This window comes from Cynoglossus semilaevis, chromosome 8 (assembly GCF_000523025.1).
Source record: "Cynoglossus semilaevis isolate Cse_v1.0 chromosome 8, Cse_v1.0, whole genome shotgun sequence".
In the NCBI taxonomy this organism is placed as follows: Eukaryota; Metazoa; Chordata; class Actinopteri; order Pleuronectiformes; family Cynoglossidae; genus Cynoglossus; species Cynoglossus semilaevis.
Genome location: NC_024314.1, coordinates 12208348 through 12219937, shown reverse-complemented (window position 1 = coordinate 12219937; position 11590 = coordinate 12208348). Strand labels below are relative to the sequence as shown.

Sequence of the window (11590 nt, the reverse complement as noted above, 5' to 3'; positions counted from 1 at the left end):
TTTCCACCACAACAGTCCAGGCAATAGAACCATTTCCCTTTACCCAGGTTTAAGACCTTACCTGTGGAGTATAAGAAACTTCAGTTACATTTACATTTGAGAAAATTAACAACAAAAGCCGAAACTGTCACGTTTCATGGCTGGAAACTGGGACGAAAAACGTAAACACACAGAAAAACATAAGAGCACTACAAACAGGTCCAAAGGCTCCAGGGCCAGAAAAAACAATTAGTTGATATTTTGCTCATAGTAATAACCTAACTTTGTACCTATGGGTGGTCTCTTTCGCCGTCCTTTTTCTTGGAGTAGCCTCATATCTTCTCGTAGCATTTGCAATGCTAAGCAGCAGCAGGTGAGTGGCAGCAGCCAAAGTTGGTGTTAATAGGCAGCAGCTATTTTGGAAAGTCCTGGTGCAGGAATCTCACTGAGGGAGACACCAAACTGTGGAGGAGACAACATTCACATCAGCGACCATGAGAAGGACCTGTCTGTCTCTTTGTCCATCACTGAATTGTATACGTAACTGTGTTACTTGAACATGTCTGACAAACCACTGAGATGTTAAACTCAGTGATTACTAAAATGTTTTCAGTGTAATTCTAAAGTAATTTACAATAATAATACATAGTGTTTGTTTCTTTCTTGTAGGGCAGAGAGCGTGAGACCATTGTATATTTTTTTATTTATTTTATGTCCAAAATACTTTACTTTCATTACACTTTGTTAAACAGTTAATCATTTTAACTGACATTGATTTTTATATTTTATGACGTGTGCTGCTGACCATGGCCAGGTTACGATGTAAAACAAAAACTCTTGAACTCAATGGGTTTCATCTGTTTACATAAAGAAAGGGGAAAATGGGGAGAGAAATAATGTATTAAACATTAAAATATAAAATATATTTGACATTTCGAATAAACTTGTCCTGATAAGAGGGATTTCTCTTAGGTGAGAAAGTGACGCAGGGGAACATGTTTTAATTTTTCTGATAAGTACACTACACAGCCGTTAGTCCGTTCTAACGTTCGTGTAACTTGGTACGTTTTTGGACAGCGTAGCCAAGCAAATGTCAGGGAACTCTACCACTGGAAAACGCGCCCATAAAAACAGACCAACACCGTGGTCATGTTTGTTTATGTTTGGAAAACCCTTGGCGGCGCGAAATTAACTTTGAACCCAGTACTGTCCGCTGGGAATGAAGCAGAAATCAGACCTTAAATCAACAAAAGTACTCACATGACATTTTGCCAGCTTTTGGTTTTAACAGTATTTTCAAAGTTGTTACTGTAGATATCGTCGATGTAGGCCCGCCGTCTGCGCATTAGCATCAGCAACTACGCTATTGCTAAAAATGACCAATCTCATGTGTAACGAATATTCACTTCCATTTCCCGATTCTATAAAATTAAAATATATAAAACGCACGAAAATACAAACTTTAAATAATCACTGTGTTTTCGCGCAGTAGCGAAGTCATTCTTTCAAATCCATTCTTTCTCACGGGGTTAATTAGTTCTGACGTTGTTCTGCTACAAGGACTACTGTTTTTCTTCGTTTCCATTTCCCCTGAAGTGCTCTGGCGCCCTCTATGGGAGACAAGGCTAATACTTCTGCTCTAGTTCATTCAAAATGTGGAACCACTTGATCGTTGTCCCACATTTTAATCACTAGAACCTGGTCACCACATCACTGACCTGTGTTCTTATTGATGGTGATGCACATACATTAGTTACTGCAGTTCTGGGTTTACTAATATTATGTCTCTATACTATAAATCAGACCAGCAAGATGCAAACAATTAATAGACCTGAGGCTCTGTTTGCAGGTTCTTCTCTCTGTCTGTCTCTATCTGTCTCTCTTTTCTCACCCACACTTTCCAAAACAAACAGGTGAACAAGAAAACAGTTTTGAAATCCCTTCACTTCTCTCCCCTCCGTCTCACCCTGCCTGTGTAAATGTCAGCCTCCTCATCCTCCGCTGTCAGAGACACAGCAGAAACAGCAGGATCCTCCCAAAACTGACTGCTCCTCTCACATCATCACCATCACCTCACAGGTTCACAACAAACAGCAGACGAAGGAGCAGAGAAACACGTTCTCTGGGAGACGCAGTTGAATTGAACATGCCGCTCTAAAGCCTAAGACTTGTATAAAAATGGGCTTTTTTTGCAAAAGTGGAATTGAGATTAAGGCAAATGTGAGCTAAAATGTATAAAAACAAATAACTACCAGCCTGTGTTAAGTGCTGCTAGTTAAGAAACTAAGTCAAATTTACCAAGAATATATGTAAAACAGAAACTAAGTCAAATTTACCAAGAATAGTTTTACATAAGCCAAAAGCAGACAAAAACGACCTCACATAAAGTTGAAGTACGGATAACTGAATTAATTTTTGAAAGGGAATACTGATGTGCATCTGTGTTTAAAAATGATTCAACGTTAACAGAATCACAGGCAAGTCTAAAAGTGAACACAGGACGTGTAGAGAACAAGAACAAAAATGTAGAAAAACATCATTCGGCTGGAGATGGCGGTTTTTGTTCAGTGCTCGTGTGGATAAAGCTGTTGCGTGACTGCAGGCTGTGGGGCGCTGAGCTGCTGCTGGATCCTGAGGAGGCATCTAGTCCTGGTGCTGGTGCTGCGGTCCTTTGGAACTCACTGTAGTTAATTAGTGGCATGGCCTCGGGACTTTTATCTACTCTGTAACTGGAAGAGGAAGAGAAGTGGGGGGAGGGAGTGTGTGTGTGTGTGTGTGTGTGTGAGAGAGAGACAGATCTATTTGCATGCATGTGTATGTGTGTGTGTGTGAAATCAAAAGAAGGTACTGAACTGGTTGCACCTTTGTGTGCCTTGGATAATATATCTGTGCGTTGAGTTCAGTATGTGTGTGTGTGGGTGTGTGTGTGTGCTTTAATGTTATATAAAACAAATAATACATTGTTCCTTATACAGTAGACCAAAAAAACAAAATGTTTCCAAAAATATATCCAGACGTCTGGTAGGAAGCTGAATAAACAAGAAAAAAACAGGAATTAAACTGTTGCAGCCAGAGGGTCATATGAGCTGTTCTTCTACAGTCCACCTTGTCCACAGTGAAAGTGAATTATTTGTCACAGCTCACCACTGCACACACAACCAGATGTGACCTCTGTTTTTAACCCATCACCAAAGTGAACAGTGGGCAGCTTTAAGGGGGAGCAGTGAGTGGAGACGGTGTCATGATCAGAGCACCTTAGTGGGAACTTGGCATACACATACATGTGTGGCAGAGTGGCGCAGTGGACGCATGCTGGGCACATAACCCAGAGGTCGATGGATTGAAACCATCCTCTGCTAAGACTGTCCTTCCTCTGAATGCAGGTGATTTGTGGAAATGAGTTTCCAACATTGCTTAACGGCATCTTTAGACAGTACTCGACTTTATTGATACAGTCCCTAATTCCAGCATTAAAGTATGCTTTATCTATGTCCTGGCACAGATGGGGATACAAGTTCCTGTGTGTGTTTGAAGAGTACTGCAGCTCATCAGGGTCTTTGAGCGCTAATAACGACCAGCTGAACGAGGCTTTGAAAGACATGAAAGACTGTGATGGGTGGGTGTGGGGGTTGGGGGGCAAGGGGAACGTTAGCTGGATGTTGCACACATGAGACAGAGGAGAAGGTTAAGAGGTTCCATCGTAATCTCTGTTCAAAACAGAGGCTCTCTGATCACCGACACCTCACTCAGTGGTTCTAATCCAGCCTGTCTTCTGAGGTTTACACAGACCTCTCTCTGCCTAGTGGACCGAGCCAGTGTTTCTTCTTCTCTGGTCCAGAGAAGCTGTGCTCCACGTGGCCTACACTGCAGACCGGGCCCCACCTCACATAAATTAGAGCGTCACATTTTATTTTATCCGCAGGTTTCATTTGAAGTTCCTGTGCATCGCATCCCTGAGAAAACACAAGTGAGTTAATTGGAGTTTCAGCCACAGGCTAATTAACACAACATTTCAGAACCAAGGCCGAGTTCCTCCACATCCAACATGAACATCCAATGTAAATTTATGAAAGCACAAAGCTGGATTATTTCTGTAGCAGATTACAGTGTATATGAAGAATCCAGCTTGTCCAACCACAAAACTTCAGGATTTCAAACCTTTCAGTCTTCAAACCTTTGTAGAAATGTCCATCCAGGCTTCTGTATCTGGAGGGACCATTTCATCTGTGTGGAATATGACAACAGAATTAATTCAACAAATGACAAATGGCACGGCCCTTTCACAGGCAGCAGAGTGGCGCAGCGGGAGCGTGCTGGGCCCATAACCCAGAGGTCGATGGATCAAAACCATCCTCTGCTAAGACTTCTTCTTCAACACGTTAATATAGCAGAGCAGCTAATGGAGAAGAGAAAGAACATAACTTTACCAACGAGCTCAAACTACTAAGAATTTGTAACTTGCTATAGTGATTGTGAACCAACAAGTATACTAAATAAAACATTTTACTTTACAGCTGGATCTAACCCTAACCCAAATATACATATGTATTAACTGTTCATTTTAGCTGTCTTTTTGGCAAACATTAGCATTGCCCATTCTATATAACCTCAAGATATTCCTGTGTTTACCATTAATTTGATCCATCCATCCATCCATCCATTTTCATCCGCTTATCCGTTACAGGGTCGCGGGGGCAGCAGTCGCCACCCAAATCACATTGCACCGTACCAACCCCCTTAAACCTTCCTGCGGGTGGTGAGTCCACTGGAAGGTACCAACTGCCCTAACCGGGATTCGAACTTGCCCAGGAGGTGAACCCTGGGGTTCCACACCAATGACAGAGACATTGCCTCTGGGCCAAAGCGCCACCCATTAATTTGATTCTGGCATGTATTTTTTTTTCTTACCAAATCTTTACTAATAATTTGCATCTAAAGAAAAGGATATTTTCTATAGGATATAACAACAAATACACAGAACATAAAATATCAACAAAATAATGTGGGAAAAACTGACACATCACCTCTGAGTTATTTTTTTATAGTATTTTTACTGACACATCACCTCTGAGTTATTTTTTATAGTATTTTTATTATTTTTTTTACACTTTTTTTTTCTTTAAAAAAAGACGAGACCTCCTTTTTTTTTTTTTTTTTTGAAGCCTCGGTCTGACACCGTGTTTCCCAGCCTGACAGCTCCATTCTAAAGCAACCAGCGAAGAAAAAAATAGTCATATGGACAATTGATAATATACACCCCATATACAGCAATACATAGTGGTCTACCATAATGTTACCAATAATACGTAGCCTCCAATAAGGCTTCAATTCAAACTGTTGCCACAGATACGGTTGTCCCCATAGCAACTGTCAACCAATAATGGTTGGAGTCTTTTTTTTTTATTAGTGTGGGCGGGGTTAAGGTGACTCTGGTGAGGTGACATCATCACCACCAACACATCGACGGCTCAGCTGATCATTTCAACAAACTGCTGGTGGTTTTCGATTCATCCTCCCAGCTAACAGCTCTAACAGTCTCAGCTGCTGTAGCTGCTGACCCCAAATGCCCCCTATTTTATTAAACCATTCAGATTCAGCATAAGTGCAAAGTTTAGGAGGCACTGACACATGCTTCGCCCTCTACAGGAGCCCAGGTGAACAACACCGGGACCCCTGTCAGTTCCCACCTGTCAAAACCATTTGCCAAGGATTAGATTCATGGTTTTACAGTAATGTGTCTTTTTTTTTTTTTTTTTGTGAGCGCTAAATAAGGTTTGAAGTTGCTACATAGCTAACACTAACAGAAGCGTTGGAGAAGTACATTTGGCATCAAACTCATTATAAACTAGTTTACAGAGTCCCTGTAGTGCTGGTTAAAGTTTATTGTTCTAAAATAATCTTCAACAGTAGTGCAGATGAAAAGACGCCAGCACTGCAGTGTGTATATGAATCTGGGTGCACCAATTATCTGTGAGATAATCACTTGTACATACAAGATAACGACTTGTATGTTGAAGATGATGATTTTGTGTTCAAGATAATAATTTGAACATACTTTAACGTCTGCATATAAGATAATGACTTCAGGGATAATGACTGATATATTCAAGTCAATGACGTACACATGGTCATGGTTACATAATGTGCATTCAAAACATGCAGTGTGCACAAAATATATTCAGGACCAATCAGCACCAGTCCAAGTGCACAAGTATTTGACTAATGAGCACAAGATGTGTTGAAGGCTAAAAGCTTAAGTTATAATCTTCTGTTTACATTTATAAAAATGAGAAAGCTCGCTAAACAGGCTTTCCCGGCCCAGCCAGACCCGCCTGGTCGCTCTCCGATGAGGGTAACTGCAGCTTCCTGTTTCTGTTTATACATTAGCATTAGCTACGTAGCAATCGTCAAACCAACACTTAGCTCCTCAGGAGCAGGTGATAAAGAAGTTCAAGACACGAGAGGATTTTACGTGCATGCTGCGGTAAGAATCCCCGTAGAAGTAACAGTTCACACTAGTTCCACCAGGTTTAAGTCCCTTTCTTTGACCTCACCGTGCTCTCAGTGAACCCCAGTGAAAGACAGAATCGTGTGTGTGTGTGTTGGCATATGCCAGTGACCCCTGCAGTGATAGAGACAGCATAGAAGAAGGTTTCTGTATGTGCATGAAGTAAGAGACAGAGCCTGTACGCAGTGTGTGCGTGTGTGTCCCATTGTTACAAACATGACTCCCAGTGCAGCTGCAGGTCTGTGCTGTCCAGAAAATCTGCAGAGAAGACGCTGGGAGGTGTTTGAGGGGCCAGTGGGGCCAGACTGGTCCCGCTGTCACCTTCGTTAACACTGCCTTCTCCCCCTCTCCCCAATCCGCCGACCGTGTTCCCACCAGCAGTGCTTCCAACCATGGAGATGTCCAGCCAGTCCATGCTGTCCAAGGTGGGGTCGCCAAAGTCCAACCCCGTAGAATGGGGGGAGAAGCCCAGGTCGGATGTGTCCATAGGGGAGGGAGGGTGGTCCAGGATGCTGGGTGTGCTCAGCATTTGGCTGTGGAGGTCATCGATGAGGGTGAGCCCAACATCCGGCTCCATGCCCAGAAGACGGGTGCCGGTGGTGCTCTCCAGGAAGTCCTCCAGGCGTCCACTTCCTGTGCAGCGCTCTGTCACTGAAGACTGAGGAGAGATAATAGGCTGTGGAGGTGTGGGAGGAGAGAGGTGAAGGGGAGATGGTGGAGACGAGGGAGATGGAGGGTTAGAGTGGAGGTGGGCCAGGGAGGGGTCCGGGTTGGCCTTGAAACCTGGGATTTCTGTTAGAGGAGATGAAGACTGAATTAGTGCTGGAGCTCCAGAGTCAATGAGGAGTTGGTGTTTGAATTCTTGTCAGTTTTTTCCCTCCCCCTTTCAGCGGCATGCAAACAAGAGCAGGATGTCAAACAGGTCGTCCATCTGCTGACTGTTCACCCCGTTGTCCTGGTAACACAGAAGAACATGTTCAGGAACACATTTCTATGGAAATTTGTTCAGGACTGTAGACTAATTTCAATAAAACTGCATAAAATAGTAGATGTTTCAGAAATATAAAATATATAAGGAGTGTGTGTGCGCGCGCATGTTGAAGTCACAGTCAGGAAGTCACGCAATATAAACAAAAACACAAAAGTCACAGATTTGTGCAGGAAACAGGCGGAAAATAAAAAGAAGGACGAACACTGAAGGAAGGATGTAAGGAAAAAAGACATACTTTGGAGCGTTGAGTAGGAAGGGAGATGTTGGGTTTGGGAGAGGGAGGGGTGAAGAGGGTGTGCCGGTCGTAAGGAGGACACAGCTCCTCACTCTGTCAGGATGGAGTAATGAAGTAATGGAGTGAAGAAAAGACAAGAAACAAGGAGAAAAAGTTAACGGAGTCTCCCTGCTGAGCAGTGGTGATGATGTCACTGAGGATTGTGGGAGAAAGAGGAGGTGGCAAGCGTGAAAACCTTGAGGGAGGAGATCAGGCTGCTCTGGCTTTCGCTCTCTGACAGGTCATCGAAGAACGGCTGCAGGTTGGGAGGAGCAGTGACTGACTGAGTTGACTGTGGAACGCCGTTAGTTTCCAGGTGTAGCGCCACCTTCTGTCCCTTAAGTGGGAAAGAAGAGAAAGAAAATTTAGACAGACAGGTACTGAACAACAAAATTCCTGGTCTACTAAAGTATGCGGCGACATCTTGTGGCAGAATGATGGTACTGCGTTAGTGTGGGCAATGACTGTACATTTTGTTATTACTGGACTGTGGGAAAAAACTGTGGGACCACCTGCACAGACACACAGCTTCAAGAATATATAGTATATTGTAAATAATCTATTCTGGGTCTTACCTTTTTGATTGGTTGGCTCACAGGCACAGGCTGAGTTGGCTCTTTTGATTGGCTCTCAGTGCTGGGCAGTTTAGTCGGGGTGGACTGCAATCTCTAAGATGAACAAGAAACAGAGGAATGTTTGAAATTCATCACCTTAAAAAGACTGCATAGAGTACTAAGAATTGAGCCTGAGCTCAGGCTGTACTTCACCTGCAGTGTGATGCGTCCGTTGGTTTTGGCCAATGAGGACACTCCATTCTGTCCCTCTGTTGCCTGACTGGTGAGAGCAATTAAATAGTGGTTGCCGTTGCTGTCGGTGACCAGTGTTGGGGCTCCGTTGGCCTTGAGCAGGTCTAATGAAATGGCCTGAGTGTGGACCTGAGTGCCGTTCTGTTGGTTGATGAAGACCGGAGTCACCTGGAGAAGGGAGGACAACAAAACATGTCTTTGTTGCTTTTACGGAGCATAGTTAAACATCATCGGTCTTGGCAGTCCCTTTACCTGTTGTGTGGCCACAGCCGTCGTCTGTTGTTTCTGCTGCTGTCTGTGCTGAGCTTTCAGCTGCCTCCTCTGCTGGTTCTGACTGATTGCAGGCTTGGTCTGGTTCTGGATCTGAACCTGGACCTGCTTCACCTGAGGCTGGTTCTTCTGCTGGCTCTGCTGAACTTGCCCCTGCAGCTGCTTGAGCTGGTTCTGCTGCAGCAGCTTCTGCTGGGCCAGTTTCTGCTGCGCTAACTTCTGCTGGGCCAGCAGCTGCTTCTGCTGCGTCTGCTGGATGATGAGCTGCTGGAGATGCTGCTGCTGCTGGAGCAGGATCTGAGCTTCCTTCTTCTGCTGTCTCTGAGTCGGGTTCAATCTCAGCTCTGACGCCTGCTGCTGCGTCTGAGGGTGCTGTTGTTGTTGTTGTTGTTTGGTTTGTTGCTGTTGCTTCTGCTGCTCCGCTTGTTGAACCTGTAGCCGGTGAATCTGCTGCAGCCTGAGCAGAGTTTCCTGGGAGCATTGCATCGGCTGGACCTCCTTCTTCGTCTGGGTGTCATCCGTTAGTCCCTCCATCTCTTCCTCAGAGTCCTCCTCCTTCTTAACTGTCACAACAACACCATTAGGGAGAGTAGGAGGCTGAATGGCTGAGGCTTTGATCAGAGTCTGGAGTTTAACTTCCGTGTTTGATTTGACCTCATTTGCATCTTTCTTCAAAAACACCCCACTGGTCACCTTCCCCTGCTCCAGCTGAGACCTGAGTGTCTCCACAAGCTTCTGCTTCTGCCTCAGCATCCTTGTTAACTCCTCAATCTGTTTGTCCTTCTCCTGGAGCATCTGATCCTTGTCCACCGCTGCACTTGGCAGAGACTCTGGACGCTGGGATGAGACTGCTGCAGACATGGACAGACTGCACGGGCTCTGGATTTCGTCTTTGACCTTTGAGAGAGAATTGGAGAATGGAGAGATAGTTGACGAGGATTGTGGGGACTGGTGCAGCGTAAGCTGGGTCAGCGGAGAGCTCACCTGAAGATCAAATGAAGAGTGTGTTAAAACAAGATGTTAAATAAAAAGAGACACTGAATCAACAGCTTCACACCTCATGACCTCACCATTTCTCCAAACATGTCTCCATTACAGCTAGTTTCATCTGGACTCATGCCAGCCAACGACCTCTCTGAAGGTGAAGGCGACACAGGGGGGCTGGAGCTGGTGCTGCCGAACCTCATGACTCTCCCAGGAACGGCATGAGCAAAAATACTGGAAGCTAGTAAGACTTTGGTCTCTGACGACGGCTCCGGTGTTACTGTTGTGTTTGAAGAGGAGGTGCTGGAGCTAACTGCTGCGTTAGCTCCCTGCAGGCTGGGAAGCACCGTTCCACTTTTCAGCGCCACAGTGGTTCCGCCGTTCTGCTCCTGGTAGTTACGAAGCCTCTCGATTAGGTCGTTCTTGGTGCCTGAGACTGTGAGACCACGTAATTTCAGTTCTTGTTTCAACTCAGCAACCTGTGGGATGGAAAACCACTTGAATTAAAACACATTTATTTTCCATTACTGCAGTATTGTTGAAACATTTCCCGACCTTTGGGATCTGCTGACGTCAGTCTTTTTTATCTTACTTTAAACTCGTCCAGGTTGGCCGGCAGAAAGCTGGGTTTGACTCCTCCTGCAGCAAGCTGGCACTGACGGGCAGCTGAACTCTGGGCAGAGGGGGCTGAGGTGGTGGTGGTGGAAGGAACGCTGCGGGAGGGGGAAGGACCAGAGCTGGTGGTGGGGGTCTGTTCTGTCGTAGGCCTGGGGAGAGACAGAAAATGACAGAGTATGAATGTGTTTGTCCACAGAACCGCAGCAGATCCCTGTGATTAGAGGCTAATGATATTAATACAGGATGGAAACAGAAGGTCAGTGCAACCTGTCCACCCCACAGGCCACCAGACCAAAGTCAGTTTTATGACTCCAGCCAGAGTTTGTACTCACTTGGGAGGGGCAGGCAGGATGGTGTGGTAGTTGTAGTGCTGCTGTTGCTGACTGAGGATCTGCAGCTGCAGGAACAGCTGCTGCTGCTGGAGTAGCTTGGCGTAAGACGAGTCCATCTGCGGTGGACGCTCCTTGTCTGCTTTCTGGTCTGGAGGGATGTACTGGTGATACTTGAGCTTCTTCACCTGGACCAGGCAGAGAAACAAACAAATCATGGACTTTTAAAATTGTCATCAATATTTTCAGGTTAGTCTCACTGAATTGTTTTTTAAAAAAACTTCAGCATTTGGTTCATTTCACTGTGAAACCCCTTAGTTAAACTCTATTTCCAGCCAATAACATCTCTTCTGGTTAACTTCCCCGACTCGTGGTGTGGTTGCAAATAATGTGGCATCTTCCTCTTTTACATGTTTTTTTTCTGGGTGATTGAAAATTAAAGGTTAAAAATTTCTGCGGAGGCAGTTTCAGTTTTTATCATTAGGTTGAAAACTGTGCTATAACTAAACAATGACAATTCATTTAACCTTTAGAAATCTTAATTCACCTCAAATTGTATTGTTTTACATGACCAGTATCTTGTGTCAGTGTCTGTTGGAATAAAAGAGTGCACTGACCTTGGGTTTGCTGTCCTTTGATTTCTTGGGTCTGTGTGGAGGACGATCTGAGCTCGTCTTTGTCTGACGCCAGACAATGAGAAATAGGGTCACGGGGAGAAGGAGGTAGAGGAAAAAAAAAAGGAGGAGACGAGGGAGGGTTAGTCATTTATAGCTGCTCCACAAAGAGAGAAGAAGGTCACATTTATTTAAAAGCCATCAAGTCAGCAGGATG

At 44.7% G+C, this 11590-nt stretch overlaps 1 protein-coding gene and 1 long non-coding RNA gene across 2 annotated transcripts in view; both read right to left on the bottom strand.

The window, feature by feature from the left end:
* Positions 1-9: 9 nt before the first annotated feature.
* LOC107988903 (uncharacterized) lies at positions 10-2245 on the bottom strand. Its single transcript, XR_001760448.2, has 3 exons — positions 1240-2245; positions 270-441; positions 10-61 (listed from the first exon to the last, which is right to left on the bottom strand). It is a non-coding gene; the product is annotated as an uncharacterized LOC107988903 (long non-coding RNA).
* A 3137-nt stretch (positions 2246-5382) lies between these two features.
* mrtfab (myocardin related transcription factor Ab) overlaps positions 5383-11590 on the bottom strand; it is a 33877-nt gene continuing 27669 nt past the window's right edge. Inside the window, 10 exon segments of the mRNA XM_025057907.1 lie at positions 5383-7442; positions 7714-7806; positions 7949-8089; positions 8328-8420; positions 8520-8726; positions 8811-9812; positions 9899-10291; positions 10405-10579; positions 10763-10947; positions 11377-11439. Of these exon segments, the coding sequence (XP_024913675.1) occupies positions 6696-7442; positions 7714-7806; positions 7949-8089; positions 8328-8420; positions 8520-8726; positions 8811-9812; positions 9899-10291; positions 10405-10579; positions 10763-10947; positions 11377-11439 (3099 nt within the window). The 3' untranslated portion in view covers positions 5383-6695.